Source organism: Argopecten irradians, chromosome 8 (genome assembly GCF_041381155.1).
Source record: "Argopecten irradians isolate NY chromosome 8, Ai_NY, whole genome shotgun sequence".
NCBI lineage: Eukaryota > Metazoa > Mollusca > Bivalvia > Pectinida > Pectinidae > Argopecten > Argopecten irradians.
In genome coordinates, this window is record NC_091141.1 from 32,766,209 (window position 1) to 32,788,795 (window position 22,587).

The following is a 22,587-nucleotide window of genomic DNA, read 5'->3' on the forward strand; positions in this document are numbered from 1 at the left end:
CATTGATATGAATTCTACATAGTGTTAAAGTTTGGATTTATTTTACGTTTGATGCCCACCGTATACAAAATGTATGGGTCATTTTACGGAAAGGTAGGTTTAGGAGATATGAAAAAGCTGGAGTATCAAAAGAAAGACCAAAGACCTATGGTCAATATCTAACAATTACCTCAAGTGGGTTTTTTCAGTTGCGAGTTGCGAAATGCGTGTATTCTTTTAATTATATTATTAAGTTTTCGAAGAATACCAGAAGTAGAAAATGTGTTAAATATGCCAGAGCCCAATAATGTACAACTGTAAGACTGTCACGATGCCTCGATATTCAATTTTAGACATAATGGATTCTGTATGATCAACTTTTAGTATGTTTGGGTTATCGCACCTCCACGGTGAAGAGTTCCATCAGGATTATTATGGGATGTGAATTGTCCCTAGGGCTTGTCTCAATGAAGTATCGACCGGGATGGTTTCTTATCTTGAATTTTGTTATCATATTTCTATAGATCATTCCGGCGTCGTCTTACATTATGTAGTATAATATGCTTTCTATTCAAATGACGTATAAGGGGAAGATCTACTGGACTGAAATCTTGTAAATCAAATACCAATTTAGTAGATATGACACACACATATTGAAAACCACAATTACGTCCGGATGTGTCTTATGATTAGATTGACATTTTATGTGACTTGTGAAATTCCACAAGGAAATTCGCGAGGAAATACTACAATATCCCAGAATAATGTATGAACTAATGGCAATCTAAACGTAAACAATTTTACAAAATCTACATTACAAAAACGTCGCAATACGACAATTTAAGCCCAGTGGCCAAGACAGTATGGTATAATTAATAAAAGTATTCATAGCGACAAGAAGATCAATAGACAGGAAAACGCGAAATTAAGTTATCGAATAAAATTTGATGACTTCATCAAAGGTTTGAAACAAACACTGTATACAATCTAGATATCAGATTTGGAACTTAAGATGAGACACATGGTCAGAACTTAAAAATGAAATTATACAGAAAACATGAACAGGACATATAGTACATTATACAATTATGGCCCACTGTTGAGGGATACATCTAGAATTGTCTCCCTGGAAAGACCTATTTTCTCGAGGACGAAGCCCGAGACAAAAAAATAACTCTTTCCAGGGAGACAATTCTAGATGTATCCCGACACATAGGGACATAATTATTTTATTATACCGAACAAAATTAAAAGCAAAACATCTCTGTTAAAAGAACCCATGAAGATATTTCCCAACAACAACGTTGCTAAATTCGTGGGCTACAAAAAATAAGCAACAGCGTTGCCATTGTTTCTTGACGTTGCAAATGACGTCAACTTCCGGTCACGTGCGGAGCTTCCAAGAGGTTATTTCCCTGGGGTTATTTCCCTCGGGGGTTATTTCCCTGGGGTTATTTCCCTCTGGGTTATTTCCCTGGGGTTATTTCTCTCGCCTTCCAATTCTAGGGAAAAATCTAACTTATTCAATGTCATGTGATCACGTTTAATCCAATCAGAACAATTTAAATTAAAGTGAGGTATAGTTATACTTCATCGAGTTTCATTATCTACATTCTGTATATAGTAATAAGTAATTTACATAATAACGGATTCACGAGATTTCAGACGAACAGTCTTGGTGCCAAGCATACTGTTCGAGTATAAGCATAGAAAAGATCGATTGTGATTAACATAACTCGTTGCAAACATTCTATAGTTCCTTTGGTCTGTTTTCTTCGTCTGCAAGTTTCCAATTGTCATTTTGTTATGCAAAGCTATTTCTTTTTTTTGTTAACAATTTTCTGACAGGCTTGTGCTAGTACAATTATTGAATAGCAATTTCAGACACCTACATGCATTTGTTAGAACACACTAACTTGAGGGTTCTGGCATCGTGACAAATGTTTTCTGATGCAGTTACCAAATGTGTGGTTAGTCAGAATGTTTATAACTGAATTCAATATCCAGTCTCAATTCTTTCTTGACTCCAAGACGTTACTCACTTTGGTTGACAAATATTAAGAAATATTAATCAGACTAAATTAAATTGAATTATAGTAAAATTCAAAGAAACAAAATTTTGATGCAATTTAAGTCGAATGCAACGAGGATATTACACCATTCATTGAATTTGAGCAGCAAATGCCACAACATAAATCGATAACAAAAATATGATAAATGCAATTTGCATGATAACATTTAGGGCTTTCTGTCGATATTTTTATAGACTAAAAGAAACGCACTTACTTTTGCTTGCGGTTACATTAAGCGTATTTTACGACTTATAGAAAATTCTCGGAAATAAATTGACAGAAAAAAATTCTACAAGTTAATGAAAGGAAAGGTGTTAAACATGAAATCGCGACAATTAGTCACGACAGAAAATAAGTCGGTTTTCAGTAATAATTAACTCGAACACCGCATAGACCTACCATAATACTTCGTGTACTGAATTTATTTTATAGTAGCATAAAGCGACGGTGGCAATGGGTTTTTGATATAGAGTATATAAGGGTAGAATTGATAAAGGTCACGAATGTTATTAAGTACCCAACACGTATTGCCCTTGACTGAATTAAGAAACTTATCGATTTCTTTTTGTTGTAGCATGGTTTATTTTTGTCGTTCAATGACGGTTCTGTCTTTTATTGTGCCATTTATGTTGGTTTTATAGTGCTGTCACGCCGTCACAGACATAACATGAGTGCTTACACCGCTCTCCTGGTTTATAACGCTGACAACGGGAAATGTTGTATGCCATACAATATGAATATTAGGAGAGATTTTATTTTGGCAGTGCCCAATAATTGCCAAGCCTGAAAGAATGATTTTTTTATTGAAGTTGGCATTAGATGGACTTACAATAGAATACGTTAGATAATACAATGCCATAGAATGATTAAACAATGTAAACCGCTTTATTTCGAGATGCAAAGTTGTGCTTTATTTCGCGGGATAGCGAATTTAAAATTAAAATGTTTCATGAATAATTTCTAAAACGAATTTTTAAATGCGCTTCTGTCATTATAAGTCTTTGATGTTGAATAAATAATAAATACTACAAAAGTAGATTATATCAATACTATCACAGATTCAATCGACCTTCAAGGGCAGATAACTCTGTCGTTTGCAAATACAGAACTGGCAAAACATACTTTGGTTCATTTTATTCTCCAGTGTGATTTCAAGGGAATATATTGAGTAATAACAATTACTAGTTTGTGCCCAGCAATATATCGTTATGGACAAAAATACAAGTAGATCAGTTTCTACACTTTCGGGTACTTAACTTGGCAGCTTTGACCCTTCCAATCTCTTCCTGTGGTAGACTACACAGATGCTTCAATGCTCGCTATCAATGATCCCTACATCTTTGAAAACACTGACATTGATTTTCCTGTCTTTGCCAATTCCGGTAAAATAAAACTGGGGTCGTGAACTTCGCCTTACAAACAGCCAGACAATATTCTTAGATTCCTGTATAAGGAATTAGACATTAGGCTACAGGCGCTGATGTACAAGACATGATGGATTAAGGAAAACATATCGGGATCACAAGTGATTAATAAAACAGGGATAGGCGTATGGCTTTGTTTGCTTGTATGTAAACGGGGAGATGGGTGAACTAGTTCGCTTGTATGTAAACGGGAAGATTGGTGAACTAGTTCGCTCGTATTTAAACGGGAAGATAAGTGAACTAGTTCGTTCGTATGTAAATGGGAAGATGGGTGACCTAGCTTGTTCGTATGTAAACGGGAGAAGAATGAACTAGATCGTTCGTATGTAAAAGGGCAAATGGATGACCTAATTCGCTCGTATGTATATGCGAAGATGGGTGAACTACAGTTCGTTCGTAAGTAAATGGGAAAATGGATGAACTAGTTCGCTCGTATGTTAATCCGAAGATGGGTTAACTATAACGTTTGTATGTAAATGGGAAGATTGATGAACTATATGTAGTTCGTTCGTATGTAAATGAGGAAATGGATGAACTAGTTCGCTCGTATGTAAATACGAAGATGGGTTAACTAGTTAGTTCGTATGTAAATCGGAAAATGGGTGAACTAAATCGCTAGTATGTAAATGCGAAGATGGGTTAACTAGTTCGTTCGTATGTAAATGCGAAGATGGGTTAACTAGTTCGTTCGTATTTAAATGGAAAGATGGTTGAACTAGTTGGCTCGTATATAAATGCGAAGATTGGTTAATTAGTTCATACGTATGTAAATGGGAAAATGGATGAAATAGTTCGCTCGTATGTAAATGCGAAGATGGGTTAACTAGCTCGTTCGTATGTAAATGGGAAGATGGTTGATCTACCTCGTTCGTATGTAAACGGGAGATGGATGAACTAGTTCGTTCGTATGTAAATGGGAAGACGGATGAACTAGTTGGCTCGTATGTAAATGCGAAGATTGGTTAATTAGTTCATACGTATGTAAATGGGAAAATGGATGAAATGGTTCGCTCGTATGTAAACGTATGACTGTATGTAAACGGGTGAAATGAAAATGAGTGAATTACAGTTCTTTCGTATGTAAACGGGAAGATGGATGAACTATATGTAGTTCGTTCGAATGTAAATGGGGAAAGGGATGAACTAATTCGCTCGTATGTAGATGGACGATGATCTGATCCAGTTGCTTTGTATTTTCAATAATATCAATGATTTATATATTTAGATTTTTAGCAGGTCCTAATATTGCTTTCTTTATATTTTGATTTTTCAAATGTTTCAACAAAATCCTTTGACTCAATCATTTACCTGGACTACATTTATTGCATCTTGTATTTAGTTTTAGTATTATCTTGATAAATGATCTGAAAGTGTTACAAAAGTATTATCAGTTACTGCCAACATATGTAATGAAACATTCTGTGATTTATTTCCTACAGTTTAGAAATTTACGATGAAACCACAAGCAATGCTGAAAATTATTTCGTCACAATCAATTACAGTAGTAATTCTTCATCGAGTGTGTTCAGATATTTGATTTATGACAGTGAAACTTTCTTGACTTGGAAATAAAACAAATTGAATATTATTGTTGTACCAAATAGACACACATTACCTCGCTGTCCGATTCAGGAGGTGTAATTATGTCTATTAGACCGGAATCTGCATTATCAATCACAATCCTAACGCCATTAGGGTGTCTCTGGCTGATCACATATACTACACAAGTACTAACGAGACGATATAATGGTCTAGGATAACGGTATAACAACTAAGCTTTACTCTCAATATATTTTGCGTTGATGAAGTTATACACAAAACCGAGAAAGGATATTCTTCATAGACACGACAGACAATATATTGTGAATATTTTTTTATAATTTAATTCAGATAACTCTGTCAGTTACTTATTAGATATATATTTTCGTGATTTTACTTACTTTTACAATAAGGCAAATTGAGTTGTGGCCAATTGGTATCTTATCCAAGCATTTATAATATTCGGCAAAAATGTTCCGTATGTATGGCGTCATCACAACTTGCCGTACAATTCTTTAGGGTTATGGGAAAATAACCTCAAAGATCTAGCCAATAGAAATGAATGTACCATATGAAATTAGATAAGTATATTGCGAACAAAGTTTCTTTCGCGATCTCAGTTTCAGAAGAAGTTCGCGAAAATAAACTTTCGCGGAATGGTAATTATCAAAATTTCATTTCGATTTATATTTTGTAAGTTTTCATTCCCGAAAATAAACTTTCGCGAAAGCAGTTGTGTCGCAAAATTGGCGATGCTAAATTACATCACAGACGTCGTTACAGTATGCTACACCGTTTTTAATTGGCTATCGGAAACTTACAGCTAATATTGTTTCTTAGTTATAGTACCGTATTTTACGCAACTAAAATTTGAAATTCTTTCATGAAAATTAACATTGTCAAGAAAATTGATTTATAATTTTTTACAAATAAAATCTGATTTTTGTAATTGTACATACTATTTAAAGATAAATAATTTTTTACAAATAAAATCTGATTTTTGTAATTGTACATACTATTTAAAGATAAATAAAAACTCTGTGTTGCATTTTCGGCTTCTTACTGTTTGGATATTACGGAATATAAACGTGATATAACTGTAAGTTCTAGTCTTCTGGACGCAAAATCATCCGTAAAAGCTAATCAAATTTATGGTAGTTATAATTAAATTATAATCAGAGATTATCGTCTCGGTTTCATCAAATAGACTTTTGTTAATATCTCTCGGACTCCATCCAAGGACATATATCCACTATCCTGTTCATATCCACATTTAACAGTGACGTTTCCTCTACAATCATAACATACATGTATTTAACACATTAAACCAATGACATAGTGTCGAAATTCGCCTCCAATTAACAGATTTGCGTTTAAAATCACACAGTATATACATTACGAAAAAAAAGAAAGAAAAAGGAAAATTAATATTATCATGTTCATATATACTGGGCGCCAAAGAAAATGCAACACTTTTTAATTGAATATATTTCAATTATTTTTTGTTAATATCAAACAAATTAATAATGTAAAACTTTAAGCACCTTACCTATGTATACAATAATGATTCGCATGGCTGAAATTGCTCTCGGGCCGTGAAGAAGTCGATTGTTGAAAAAGTACCTGCACATGCACTCGGTATCAATGCGCGCTTGGTCTACCCATTACACGTGTACAGTCCTTGTGGATAAGAAGACTGTTTTCCACATTCAGATTTTGAAAACGTCGTTTAGTTTGGAAAACGATGCCACGACTTACGGATACCCAGCGTCACGAAGTTAGGGGTACGTTAGCAGACGGACTTCCGTGGCGTGAAATTTCGCGTAGAATGGGATGTTTGCCTTTTACTATTGTGAGACTTCATCAGCGGTACGTTCAAAAGGTTCTCTGAATGATAGAGGCAACGAGTGACGTCGGATCGACAGGACCGTTACATCGCCCGTGACCGCTTCCAAACTGCCTCCCTAACGGCCAGAACAACGATAGGTATCAATGGAAGGCAAATTTCGGTTTCTACTGTCCGCCGACGTTTGCGTAGCGCCGGTTTGAAAACCTGTAGACCCTTCAAACGACGCAAAAATCGCCTGACGTGGACCCGGGGGCATCGACGTTGGCTGATGCGCCAATGGAGACGCGTACTGTTCACGGATGAATCCCACTTCCATCTCCGTAATAGTGACGGTAGAATTCGCGTGTGGAGACGACGGTGAGAGCGTTACGTCGATTTGTGCGTCCGAGAATGTGACCGTTGGGGTGGCGGCAGTGTCATGGTGTGGGGTGGGATATCCTTCGACCACAGGACGTCCCTTGTTATCGTGGACGGTAAGCTGACGGCACGGCGTTACATCGACGAGGTCCTACAAACTACCGTTGTACCGTTCTTTCGTAATCATCCCGACGTCGGCATTCTACAGTAAGACAATGCTCGTGCGCACTCAGTAAGGTTGACCACAGACTTCCTTAATCAACAGAACATTCAAACACTGCCCTGGCCTGCCTTCTCCATTGACCTCAGTCCGATTGAACACTTGTGGGGCCAGTAAGGTCAAGCTGTGAAACGACGTCAGCCACAACCGCAAAATCGACGTGAACTTGAAATTGCCCTTCAGGAGGAGTGGAGGAACATTCAGCCAGTTAGAATTTAGCGTCTGGTTCGGTCCATGCCACGTAGGTGTCGTCCTTGTGTGGAGGCAAATCAGATATTGAAAGTGTGAAAATAAATTTGGGGGGGGGGGGGGGGGGTAGCGTTGAAACGTTTGTCTCATCCCCATTCACGGTCAATCTTTGACTAACTCACTGGTAGGAAACGATTCTCGAAATGTATACCTTTGTAATAAAATAAAAAAAAAATCTGTAAAATTTTTGTTACCATTAAATTTTGCATATTATAACATTGTTGTGTTTTCATCGGCGCTCTGTATATATGAATGCTATATCGAAAGTAGGGCGAATACGTCCTCTAGCTTTTGCAATACGGCCGTGTATGCATGTTACCAGATTTTTAGAAAACAGTAAAACAAAAAACAAAACAAAAAGGTAATTGGATATTATGCTTGACACACGGTAATATGTAAAAATATGGAAAATCAGTCTTTTTTTATCGATATTAATATATCGGTACAGGAAATATCATGATAAAGGTTTTAATGAAACAAAATATAAACATCAAAGAGAGCAGGTGTCCTTTCTCTCAAAACTTCTTCCCACAGCTAATTGGAATGGGAGATGTATTTCCTAGATGTCGGCGTTAACTAACAATAGGCTTTCACAGACAAACATCGACAGACTTAGTGTTTCGAAACACCATCTGTGTCTCTAATGTCCTTTACCTTTTTGCACTAGTCGTTATCTTAGCAATACAATGCCCTCATAGCTACTTTAAAATGTAATTTGAGATCGCTGTAAGAGCAATTGGATCGGGACGACTTTGATTGGCCTTATCATCCTTATAATGTTTGTCATATCTGAAACCACCGTCAAAGCAGCGGGGTTTCGACATAAGGCTATCTCATCGTCACTTTTACGAAATATGACATGGAGTAGGGACGGAAATGAACTATTATTTTTTCAGTTTATCTGGCCCGAAGGAGTCTGATTCACTAGATTTTGTCACCGTATTATTTAATGGTTCCTTTTCCTTATCCACGCATGTCCTACAGTCTATTTTAACATGGTACTACATAGAATTACACAATGACTCTGCGTCTCCCACATAATCCCGAACATGCACACATGACTACAACACATGAAAATACTAAGAACATTTTATCCTTTAGCTGGAATATTGTAGTTCGATTAACATCAACACATACAATAGTGACTATGACTTGGCATACTTGATCTAAAAAAGACATAATTTACAATTTGTATAATATAAACCGTCTCTTCACCAATTTTTCCGCCACACAGCTGTTGTCAGGGAATCACGCTGCAGTCACAATCTTTCTATTATCTAACATTTGAAACATTTATAATGGCATTGTCTGTCTTTTGCCGGAAAGCATTTGTAAGGCGGATACGTATATATTCGTTCTCGTTATTCTTATATGAACTGAAAAAGACAAAAACTAGCCCGACATATTGTAACCTTCGATCATATTTCTATGACATGAATATCCTCTGATTGTCACTACCTTGGCGCTCTGATTGTCACTACCTTGGCACTCTGATTGTCACTACCTTGGCGCTCTGTTTGTCACTACCTTGGCGCTCTATTTGTACCACGAGCAAATGACGTATCCGTACAGCTGATGTAGATGTGACCTTCCATTGCAGCCCTCACGACAAAAGATCTATTCAAAGAATATGGAGATGAGGACTGAAAAACAGGCATTGACTAAATCAAGAGTGCGATGTAAAACGCACTCCCGACCGAGATCGATAATTTACAGATAAGATATCGCCTAGGCTCTTCACTAGTAATGGCGGCTATTTTAAGAGAATGTTGAATCTCAGTGCATTTATACTGATAATATACGTAAACGTACTCTTTTCTAGGGAAATCCTATGTTTCGGTGTACTTTTAAACGCAATTATTTTACATTAACAGCCATCTAGATGGTGTTTTTCTGGTTGATAACTATCACACGTGATCACGTGATTTCACGACGACGCGACTGTTTCCACTTCCGGTGTCTGACTGAAATTAGAAGCGAAAGAATGCATGATCGATTTAGATTATTATACAGATGCTACGATGAAAGCATGTTTATTATCGAACGAGTGGTGACATTTCTACAAATATAATTCCAATTGATGCATTAGCAGTCAGTGATCCCCTTGAAAAATGTCAAGATGTCAAAATTTAGAAATAATTTGACAAATTCATCAGAACGCTTTGCGCTGTTTATAATTAGAATGGAAATTTGACGGCGGTCTGAAATGAAACTTTTATTTAAATCATTCGTTGTAGCGACTTTCCATTTGGGTCGATCATTTCGTCAAATTAATGTAACACTTGCGATGAACGCATTCTAAAATGCATTTCACGAACTGCCTCACATATTTAAGAGAAATATTAATTGTATTTCAGATCTAAAATAAATATGAAAAAAACATGATTATGTTAAATAAAGCTTAAAGCTTAGATAGTATTGGAGAAAAGACAATGATTACCTTTGTGCAAACGTCATCTTTTATAAGGTTCCAATGTGTTATTGCGCTGAACTACGTTAGAAAATAACTGTATATTCGATATCGGATGTTTTTTTTATATGTCCGTTTCTTTGGTCAGTTTTGGCGTAATCAGTGTCACTAAATATCGAAATATATACACGATGCACGCTGTATTAAGAAAGTGACCATAAGGGCGAGTGACTAAGATGTCCCGATATATCACCAAAAGCTCTTCATCTCTGGGTTGCCAGATCGATTCTTTTATGATGCAGTTCTAAAATACTGACCGCTGGTCGATGGTTTCTCTCCAGGTACCTCGGCATTCCTCCACCATCAAACCTAGTACGTCCTTGGTTGTAAATAAGACTTTAGATTAATAAAAGCAAATCAAGGACATTGGACATTTGCACAAATAAACTGAATATCGAAATGCGTTTTACATTTGAAAACAATAAATCATTGTCAGAAACGATTCCTCTGATTTCAAATTTATGTACTTATGAATATGTTGAAAACGTGAAAATAACGTAGTTTATTATGGGAAATTAGTATGTACTCTCAGTCCGTTGGGTGACTTTGTAATCACTAATGGTCGCAATGATCATTAAATTGATTAATTGTTATGTTTAAGTAATATACATCTCTACCTATCCATAACTCGACAATTACGTTACCTGCCCGGTTAATGACTAGGTAACGTGCTACAACACCTGGTATTATACACCCAGCAGTTAAACGGCGATATCGCAATCAATGAATCACAAGAGCATGAAACGAAGTCCATCGCATTGGTTAATTGTATCTATAATATCGATAGAGCTTGCTGGAGGTGAAAGTACTATTTAATTAGCGAAATTCCATGTCAACATCAGTATGAGACGTCATTAGTACACGTCATTGATTACGTCATCGGTGACACTTGGTGACGTTGACGGATCAAGTCGATGCTGTGTGGTTCTAATTGTAATAATCAGAAGCCGTCGCATGTGTGAATATTATCGTGTTTTGTTTTCTTCTCCAAAATCTTTCAGTTATTAATTAGATAGCGATGGCATATGGCTGTTTCCCTGTTTATATCAAAGTGTGATTAATTGATTTAATTGATTTAGATAACATAGGAATAAATCAGGTGGTGATGACGATGATGATGATGATGATGATAATGATAATGATGTTGATGATAATGATGATGATGATGATAATGATGGTGATGATGATGATGATGATGATGATGATGATGATGATGATGATGATGATGATGATGATGATGATGATGATGATGATGATAATGATGATGATGATGATGATGATGATGATGATGATGATGATGATGATGATGATGATGATGATGATGATGATGATGATGATGATGATGATGATGATGATGATGATGATAATGATGGTGATGATGATGATGATGATGATGATGATGATGATGATGATGATGATGATGATGATGATGATGATGATGATGATGATGATGATGATGATGATGATGATGATGATGATGATGATGATGATGATGATGATGATGATGATGATGATGATGATGATGATGATGATGATGATGATGATGATGATGATGATGTTGATGATAATGATGATGATGATGATGATGATGATGATGATGATGATGATGATGATGATGATGATGATGATGATGATGATGATGATATGATGGTGATGATGATGATGATGATGATGATGATGATGATGATGATGATGATGATGATGATGATGATGATGATGATGATGATGATGATGATGATGATGATGATGATGATGATGATGATGATGATGATGATGATGATGGTGATGATGATGATGATGATGATGATGATGATGATGATGATAATGATGATGATGATGATGATGATGATGATGATGATGATGATGATGATGATGATGATGATGATGATGATGATGATGATGATGATGATGATGATGATGATGATGATGATGATGATGATAATGATGATGATGATGGTGAACATGATGATGATGATGATGATGATGATGATGATGATGATGATGATGATGATGATGGTGATGATGATGATGATGATGATGATGATGATGATGATGATGATGATGATGATGATGATGATGATGATGGTGATGGTGATGATGATGATGATGATGATGATGATGATGGTGATTATGATGATGATGATGATGATGATAATGATGATGATAAATGTGGTTGTGATGCTGTTAACTGAGACATATTAAATTGGTTCCGATAAGAAATGTAAAAATAGATTTGCTTCGAATGTTTTTTTTATTTTCTTGTTTTTATATTGATTTCGGATTTACTGAACCTACTCTTGACATAAAAAACCTCATTAAAGTTCGAATTTTTTTTTTTTTTTTTATTTTTTTTTTTTTTTTTGTTGGTTGTGTGAGTTAATATTACATCTGTCGACCTTATCCAAGGTAATCGGAATATTCGAATCCCTTTAGTGACAGACAGTCTTTACATTTTTGATATTTTCTTGTTTTTATATTGATTTCGGATTTACTGAACCTACTCTTGACATAAAAAACCTCATTAAAGACAAAGAAAACGTATTTACAATACGAAAATATTGATAGAATTTATTCAAAAGCATAGCCTTCTGACGAACCAATTCCCCGTGATAGCCTTTCTGATGACATTCGGAGCAACCAGAACCTATCGGAGCAACCAGAACCTAACATTCCTACAACCCATGCATATAAAGCAGTTGATTTGCTTTTTATCTGTGATGTCAATTTTCTGAAAATGACTTCCCGTATGTTTATTTTATCTGTTTATTGTGTGGAAGTCCTGTTCAATATGATTTTCAAATAATTACCATATTAGGATTATTTTAAGACACATTTATGAGGTATTTTGATTAAAGAAACTAAATAAACGTTTGGTGATGTAATCGCCATTTTCGTAGCTAAGGTAACGAGGTAGTATGGGCAGACAATGGAGTCGACACGTTCTTTTATATCAGTGTTACTTCACTTCGTTTCTCTCTAAATACGGATCGAAACTATGGAAAGTAAATCTGATAGAAAAAAAATGAAGTCGACGACGAAGAAAAACGTACATCAAATAGTTTTGTTGATTTAAATTTCTTCACACGGTAACATCTTAGAATTGATTCCTCATGTGCTTCACACTTTTCTAGGTCTATAATATTAAATCTATGATAATCAAAACTAAAAATGATATAGCAAATTACTACCGATCAGATTTAGAACGCCACGAGAAAATCAAAGCGCTAATTGCCCTTACGAGTAGATACTGGTTATAATGTTTTTTATGAGATAAACGTCATATTTTCACATAAACTAATGACGTCACAATCGAAACCTTCCTGCAAAAGCGATAACACCCATCAATACAATGTTTGTTTAAGGCAATCCCTTTCATACTCTTAGGTTCATGCATAATTTCTTGAGAAAGTTATTACGTAATTAAGAACACAGACAAACCAACATGGATGAAGTTTTATGTTTTCTAACATTTAAATATTCACTCTCCTCAATATCAGCCAAATTATTTCCAAATTCCGCCCCACCCAAAGCAAATACAAATGTAGCCTCGGTCGAACAATTTCAGTTTATTAGACGTGATAATGAGATCCATAAACAATTGTTGTATTTCTAAGGACATCTAGGATAATATCAAACTATTTCAGAAGCAGACACTGTGAACAGTACAGTAATTGGCTACTTGTGTCTTGATAGACAGACATAAAGTAGGTGTTGTATTGACTTTCTGGGAGGACTGAAACATTGATTTTGGTTTGGGTGTGTTTGTTTTGCTTACTGACCTTTCCACTTATAGCCATGGTCCTTTTATAATGTGCAAAGTTTATCGCGCAGAAGAAAACCAATGTATTCGTAGAAAAAACAACCGATTAGTAGTCAATAGTCGCTATATTAAAGAGATGGCGTGTGTGAAAAATGCAATCTCCATTTTCTTCATATTTATTTCGGCTAAATATTTCATTTGCTCAAGGACCGAACCTTATCAATCACAAATTCGAGCCAAGGTAATGGACACAAATTCGTACCAAGTTCAATAACACAAACTCGAGTCAATGTCATTGACACAAATTTGAGCTACGTTCAACTGACACAAATTTGAGCTAAGGTCATGGAAACAAATTCGATAAAGATCGACGACAGTATCGATAGCAGCTATTAATGTATTTCTGCAACTTACCACTTTCTATGAATTACAATAGAACCGGTATTTATATAAAATCGAATGACCTTCAATATAGCGGAATGATTTCTAGAAACTAGTTAAGTACCAGTGAGAAAGCTCTAACACACGAAACCCTACCACTGTCACTCACACAACCTGTGCAACAACACACAGCATTAGGGTAGTTACTGAGTAAGATTTCCAATGCACTTTGAAATGCAAATTTTGTTATTGCTTTTCAATTACTCCCAATACGTAGGTATGACAGCTGCTTGATACGTGAATATATCGATATATCTGGTTTTAGAGCTCGCAGGTTGATGCTAGTGAATGATAAACAGTATAGTTAGGTTGATTCACTCAGAGAGCCCAAACAGTATTGTACTGAAACAAATGGAATCGCAGTGTTAATAGAGACAGAATGGTTAGTTTGAGTCGCTCAGGGAGACCAGGAAGTGTTCGTTTGGAATAGTAGTGGACTGAAACAGCTGGTTCCACGCTGCGAGAGAGTATGGTTAGTTTGAATAGTGAAGAGAGACCTAACCATGTATTTTTATGAAATATGTTGTACCATAACCAACTAGAACCACTACGCACTGTTAACAATACATCGTGTATACGAGAGTTAGTTTGAATCTTCTAGAGAGACCTAGCCATGTATTAACCGAAACGTCTAAGCCCTGTAGACAAGTCATCATGCATAGTTAGTTTGAATCTTCCAGAGAGACTTAGCCATGTCTTTTATGAAATGTTATTGTACCAAACATTCGGAATAATTCCGCGTTGTAAACAAAAACAACACATCAAGTTCGAATCGTCCAGTCAGACCAGGTTTAGTTTTATGAAATATCATTGTAACAAACATCCGTAATCACTTGGCGCTGTACATCTAAACAGCATAACTAGTTTCAATAGTTCAGGGAAATCCTAGTCGTGTTTTTAATTTGAAAAATTATTCTACCAAACATCCGGAATCACTTGGCGCTGTACATCTAAACAGCATAACTAGTTTCAATAGTTCAGGGAAATCCTAGTCGTTTTTTTTAATTTGAAAAATTATTCTACCAAACATCCGGAATCACTTTGCTCTGTACATCTAAACAGCAAAGCTAGTTTCAATAGTTCAGATTGATTCTGGTCGTGTTTTTATTAAATATTATTGTGCCAAACCAAGTTGGAATCACTACAGAAAAAGCATAGTTAGTTTGAATTATTCAGGTTGCATCGTCCAGAAAGACTCCGTCGCGGTTTTAAGGAATATTATTGCACTGAAACAGTCGGAATCACTGTAAGCATATCACATTGATGTCTAGACAGTGAAAGTCTGCGCTAAACATTGAATGATTGCCCAAATGTGATGCAAAACGCTTGATATCCTGCTTGGTATTCGACATTTACAAAGGTTACAGAGTTTGACATTTAAACGTTCGTTTAATGTTCTACAGGGTCGTAAATGCCATTTGTGCCTGAAACTCTTTGCTTGTTTATAAGAATGGATGAGACATAGTGGAACTAATAACCTATTCATATTTTAATATATAAGGAATTTAATTGCGATTAAAGAATAAATAAATAATAAACGTTAAAATACTGATGACGTCTTTTGTTCTAAAGCAATTTCAAAGACTTTTTTTGCTAAAGATGGTCAACCGCCGATAGCGCATAAATAATATTTATCATTTGGACAATTTTGCTGTCTAATGTTCAAGGTAAAAAAATGAATTAAAGTGTGGATACACATGTTTCATTAACACAACGATACGTATTAAATCACATGTTTTACTTTCGCTGTTTAGTGCGCAATCATTACCTACTTCCAAATATGGCATAATGCCAGGGTTTATTTTTCAAGACGCAATTAATTGTTTAAGATATTTTTATTCTAAAGCAAAATAAGAAGTAACTTTTGTTATTTAGAAAACAAACTAATCCATCTGCACTTATTTTCAATAGCTTAAAATTCCGTTCGACGGTGTAGCACCATTCTGACATTCCATTTTGACTGTTGTTTCACATTTAGCTACAGTTGACAACATTCAAGTTTTTTCTGTGACGTAGAAGCCTCCATTATACAATTATACCGTGCGTTCCATTTGCGGATTCGTACCAGTTGTACTAAATTGATTCGGCACGCGTTTGGATTTTTCCATATAGGCGGCACCCATATGAAAGACACGCTTCTAATATAAAGGCCATGCATTTTCGGTGTTACAATTAGAATGGATATACTTGTAATACCTAAATAGTTTTGGCATACTTTAAAATAAATAATCAACATAATTTCATCGGATATAAATACTATCCGTCTTTTTTCATCAAAGAAAACATTCCGTTGACAAATGAAAAATATCAAGTCCGCCACCTTGGGTCTAAGTGGTAGACTTCTGAAAACGAACCACTTGTACGGATACAGTTATCCTGGTACGGCGCGTTCCATATGAGATACCGCAGATTCGTATCGATACAACTGGTACAAATCCGCAAATGGAACGGACGGATACTGTAACCTACGTTATTTTCGCGTTTTTCATAATTCGTGTCTTCAGTAATTTCAGCATATTCGCAAATGTTCGCCATCAAGGACTGAGAAGTTTATTTACACTTGTTAAATTACAATTTACGCTAATTTTGTATAATCTGACCGTATGGTGTGTGTGTGTGTTTTTTTTTTTTTTTTTTTTTTTTCTCGGTATCTTCGGTTGCATGCTTCAGTGATATAGCACTATAAAGGGGCAACAGTTAGAAGTATAAACACAATAATATATCACAGTCTCCTTAAACACGTACTACGAAGCATTTCATACAGTGTACACGCAACACACCGCGTATATGGGAGGCCGTCCTAACATGACCCTGACTGTTAATAAGATAAGACGTTAATTAATAATAAAAAATCAAAGTTTCACGAAATATTAGGAAAAGCGATGAGAAAATTCGCGAAATTTTGACTGTCGCAAAAATTTAGTAGTTTACAGTAGAAACCGAAAAGTAGACAGACACGAGTAGAACAATTAGTAGCTTTGATTTTAAAGTAATACTATACAAAGAAAATGCAAATGTAATGTTTATCCAATTACTGTTTTGATCTGTGAATAGTTCAGTCGTGTAAAAACTGCTGAAAATCAATATCGATTACTATGAGACAAATCCACTATTTCTGATTTAGTTAATTAGGTGTGAACTAAAGATACATTTCCTTTCCTGAATGAGGCTTTCCAGTGATACGTTTCAGCGACATCAAATTTGGATGATTTAAACTGAGACATCCATCACGTAACGTAACCTGAAACACAGTCGTCATTCATTACACAGTATTGAAATTACATCAATGGCTTCGCGACGACACCTATTTCAAGCCACATAACAGTTTACAATGACGTCAACGTTGTTTTGTTTGTACCATAAATAGACTGTTGCATACGTCAAATGTATCTCCATTGGGGACGTGTGGCAAACGTGTAGCGACCACCTCTGTATGAAAAATAGCCGCCTGATAAAACCAATTCCGAAATAACCTATTTCATGACCATTCAACCTGTGTATAACGATCACCTGGCTATAAAGACCTCTGTCCCTTTGGCGGTCTATATTGACAGGTTTCAACTATATGATAGATAGTTACGTGATAAATATATCCTCACATTCGTTTCCACATAACATGAAAATTTCTTAAACTCATTAAATAATATGCCACTCGCCTCAATGCTTGTGGCATATCGGTTTTTTTTTAACTCGTATCATATTGGATAGTCACTCATGCAAGATTCTATATATACAATGCAGAAGGCATTACCGAATATACAACGCTACAATTGTCTTAAAATATTCAATTTAGAGCAATAACATGATCTTTCTTTTAAAATGCGCTAAATTATTCATAACTTGAATATTGCAAAATTTTCAATAGATGTTCTGCTTTGAAGAAAATTGAACCTCTATTACAATTTTAAGCAAATTTCAAGTAATCCTTATGTCTGTAATTTCCGTATTTCACATTTAAAAATATCATTTATCATACCGAACCATCGTTCAGTTCAATAAGATATGCTATATTAGAGGTTCGATATTTTGTAATACTGATCCGTTCCGACAAATTTGTTAAATGTCTTTTAAATTTACTTTAACGTGATGAATATAACCGGTCTTTGGAGACGATTTTAGGTTTGCAAACATTTTTAATACATATACATGCGTTACATCGATGTTGTCCGACTTGTCCGAAATATAACGTTTATTTACGTTTATTTGATTCCTCTTTTGCCTAAGAGCAAAACATAAATAAATAACTTATCAAATAATGTATGCTCAACTGACTTTCAAAATGATAAAACTCCTATAGTTTTTCAATACAAACTTCAAGTTAACTAAAATGGAATATTAGTCTTAAACCAGCATAAACAGCTACATTAACGTAAAATATTTTTTATGCATTGTTGTGTTTTCACCATGTCTATGAAGGGTTAATCATATGTTTTTACTTGTTCCCATTACAACGTTTCCACGTTCTAAAAGCGTTTTGTTAAAAACACAGAACATCCTGAACCTGGCATTGCTGTTGTGTATAATATATATGAATTGGCTTTACTAATCATTTATGCAATAAAACAGATAATTGGGATGGTTTGGTAGTCAATTAATGTCACGGTTAATTTGTTATCATGAACATCAAAGACTCCCCTCTTTTGAAAATTCATATCGATTAGTAAAAAGATACACCTCCATTAGTCTCACCGTTGCATGAACGATTTTACACTGGAAATAGAAATTGCTTTAAAAGTGTTTCCACCTTCATCTTGCTCCACTGCTATGGTAATATTACTGATATCTAACCAAGATATGATTTGTTTTTGTTTTCGAGCCCGAAGGGATCCTTTGCTTGACTGTTTACCAATGAATTATTCAATCATTGCCATAACAGTACAGCAATAAACGACTCACTGAACAGGCAATTAAAATACACAAGATTAATTAAAGGAACATTTCTTTCCAAATTAAATGAATTATTAAGTTTTCTCTGTACGCGATTAAACGCATGCTAATTAACTTTGATACTTCACTCTATTCTAAGTCTGCGCTATATCGTGTGTTAACATAACGTATTCTTTTTTCAATAGCAAGCTAAACTTTATTTTTACACAAATGTACAGCGGTGGAAATTTAAAGGTACTGATTGTTGATCGTATTTTTTATTTTCTGTGAATATCCACTTTTACGTTCGGTTGAATTATGTAATAAATGACATTTGAAAAAATATTATTAATAAATCACTCACGTATTTTGCACAGCTGATGAAGTTGATTTTATAAGAATGTGCTGAACAGTTACTAATGTTCACGGATTTGTTTAATTCGCGGATTCATCAAATTCCACGAAATTCAATTAACTCGCGATTGATCGCGTGTGAATGACGATTTCAAAGGTTATAAGCATGATTCGTGAATAAAAAGCCCCGCGGAAAAGTTTCAAAAGTGAAAATCGCGAAAGTCTACAACTGCGAAATTTAACAACTATGAAGTATCTTACTCAGCATCGCAGTTAATGTACAGGTAGAACTGAAAATGGTTTATACCAGTTTACTTTTGTTAAGTCAACATGCAAGTATGTGTTTGTTCAGAACATTGAAAGCGTTCAATAGTTGATCATGTAATGTAGGATGATTGAGCTAAAGGTCTTTTTGACACAAGTCACAAAACGGCACACGCCACCTTGTCACGTTATACTAACATGGGCAAATCAGTCGTCATACTCCGTTTATGATGATACACTATGGTATGTATTTGGCCTGTGGCCTATGTACTATGATGGTGTAGTGATTAAATTACTTGACTTTCCCATAGCAAGCCGGGGTTCAAGTCCTGGCAGGAACGTGAAAAGGTCAGAGGTCACCTGCTAGATCACGTTGGTTTTTATATGGGAACTCTTATTTCTTCCCACACGAAGACCCTATCGGGGCCATTGAAAGTGATTCAAATTGTCAAGTTTGGATATGATAAAATAACTAGCTTATATATATTTACAGTATTGTTGTTTGAATGTTTCAGGTACGGGTTGGCTGTAGCTCAGAACCACACCTATGCTGTGTTTCCATACATCAGGTATGTTATCGATTTTTTTCTTTTTCTCGATCATAGATGTCTAACCACAATGCAATCTTTAAGACGAACATCTGTAACTCGGACACATATTACTCGAATATCTTCGTAAATATTGTGGTGGTCCCGACTGAACTGTTCACCGTAAAGTAAATTTTTCACAAATATTCGGATAAATCGAAACAAATTTCACTACTGTCCTGTATAATTCGAAATAAATTTTGAATCTGAAATAATGGCAAAGGGCATATTGAGTAATGGTTTTGACAGTGAGTATACATGTAGTCTTCTTTATGGATTGTTTATAGCAACGGGTAAACGAGGGCATCAATTGACACTGTAGTGCGGCGTCTCATTGATGTATACTTTAAGTGGAGGTACCCTAAGAATCAACTTTACATTGCACTTAATATTTTTCATTGATTTTCATCACGTTTTTATGTCGATAGGAATCGATGTACTGCAAACATATCTCTTTCGCGGACGATAAACTTTTGCGGATTTCGCGGTCTAAATAATTTCGCGAAAGTTTATCATCTGGAATGGATATCAACAACGTTTATATTGACAAGAATTTTCAACTTATTGTTAAATGCTAATCTTCGCGAGCGTGTTTCGAAATGTAAATGCCGTAATAGTAGTAGATTACGAAAATTGATTTCTTTTATGTAAATGACCATGATATAGTGTTCCTTGATATCAAATTCCAATGTATAGATCATATTGCTGCTGTCGGTGAATTGTTAGGTATTTAAGGGGATAACCATCATGATTTTATGCTATTTTTTGTGTCTTTGCAAATTCTCGTTTTCAATAATGATAATATTTACGACGACGGCAGAAGTAATAAGTTTTGTATTGTTTCCTCATTAGGTAACCGAAAATTTGAAAGAAGAAATAATATCTTAGAAGCCGTTCCATATGAACAAGCATTGCCAATTCTTACACGTAATGTTTTTTGTTACGTTAAGGCCTTATATGGTCATTTATGGATAACGGAATATCACACTTGACATTATGATGTGCGTTAAGAGTCCCCATGGCTACCAAATAATGGCTCTTGGCACGTTATAATGCTACTTTTCAAAGACATAAGAGCGGCCCCGCCATGCACAACCTCCAACATAATTGTTTTCCTCACGACACAGCTATACAAAACGAGCTTTGATAAAATTGACCACAATAAACGTCCTTTACGTATCAACATACTGTGAACATGGATGTTTATGCGTGAATTTATTTTCGCCTTTCAAACTGTTTCCGATGTGCCAATCACTGCAATGTATTACTTAAAAGATATTATTAATTTTAATTTAAATTGCCAACGATTGTTCATATATAAGCGAGTGGATTAACAGCGCATTTGATTATAGATTTAAATATAGTAAATATGCGAAAATATCCATGTCACGAACAAATTGCACTTTTACAGTATACAGATAAAAAACCGATATGAATTTGACGCTGCTTAAGACAAATTCACGAATATATTTCCTCTTTTGAAGGTTTTATATTTGTAAGGAATCCACTGGTGAAAAGATGAAGTCAAGCATCATTCAGTAATATAAAAGATGAAATACAAAACAAAGATGACAGAAATTTATATCGGTTACAATGTTATTATGGACAATTGGTATGAAGTACTTAAGATGTTCTGTTCACAAAATGAGCCTATTGTATAACTAGAAATCGATTTAGTTCAATTTTTAATGAAGCATCTCTGCGAGTTTTAGGACACAGTGTTGCTTTATAAGGATGTAATCTATCAATTATTCTAGCTGATGTATTTTTAACTTTGTCTCGGGGCCTCTCCGACCTGTATTCTATAACTAGATAACATGCACTTGTTGTAACGGGTTACCGGACGTCTATTAGATTAATGCATATTAAAAGAATGACAGTGTCTTGTGTACTATGTGATATAGCTAAAATAGCTTCTGTCTCTTCGACATCCAGAAAAGAAGACATTCACTACAAACGTTTTGGTTAACAGCCGGAATAATTCATAACATTTAACCAATATTTTTATTTTATTTGAAGGTCTTTTATCTCAACACGAACGTTTTTCTGCTTCCGGTGTCAGTTTTAATATGTTTATCGTATAAACTGCTGTTCATACCTTGCAGGTACTGAGGAGGGCGGTGGATTTTAACTGGAAACTCTAGTTTCCATCCACC

General features: G+C 35.1%; 1 protein-coding gene across 1 annotated transcript in view; it reads left to right on the plus strand.

Annotated features, from left to right (window-relative positions):
• The window catches only part of LOC138330128 (DNA damage-regulated autophagy modulator protein 1-like), a 61,976-nt gene that overhangs the window by 17,201 nt on the left and 22,188 nt on the right, over nucleotides 1-22,587 (plus strand). Inside the window, exon 3 of the mRNA XM_069277530.1 lies at nucleotides 20,360-20,413. Coding sequence (XP_069133631.1) covers nucleotides 20,360-20,413 — 54 coding nt within the window. The remainder of the gene's footprint in view (nucleotides 1-20,359; nucleotides 20,414-22,587) is intronic.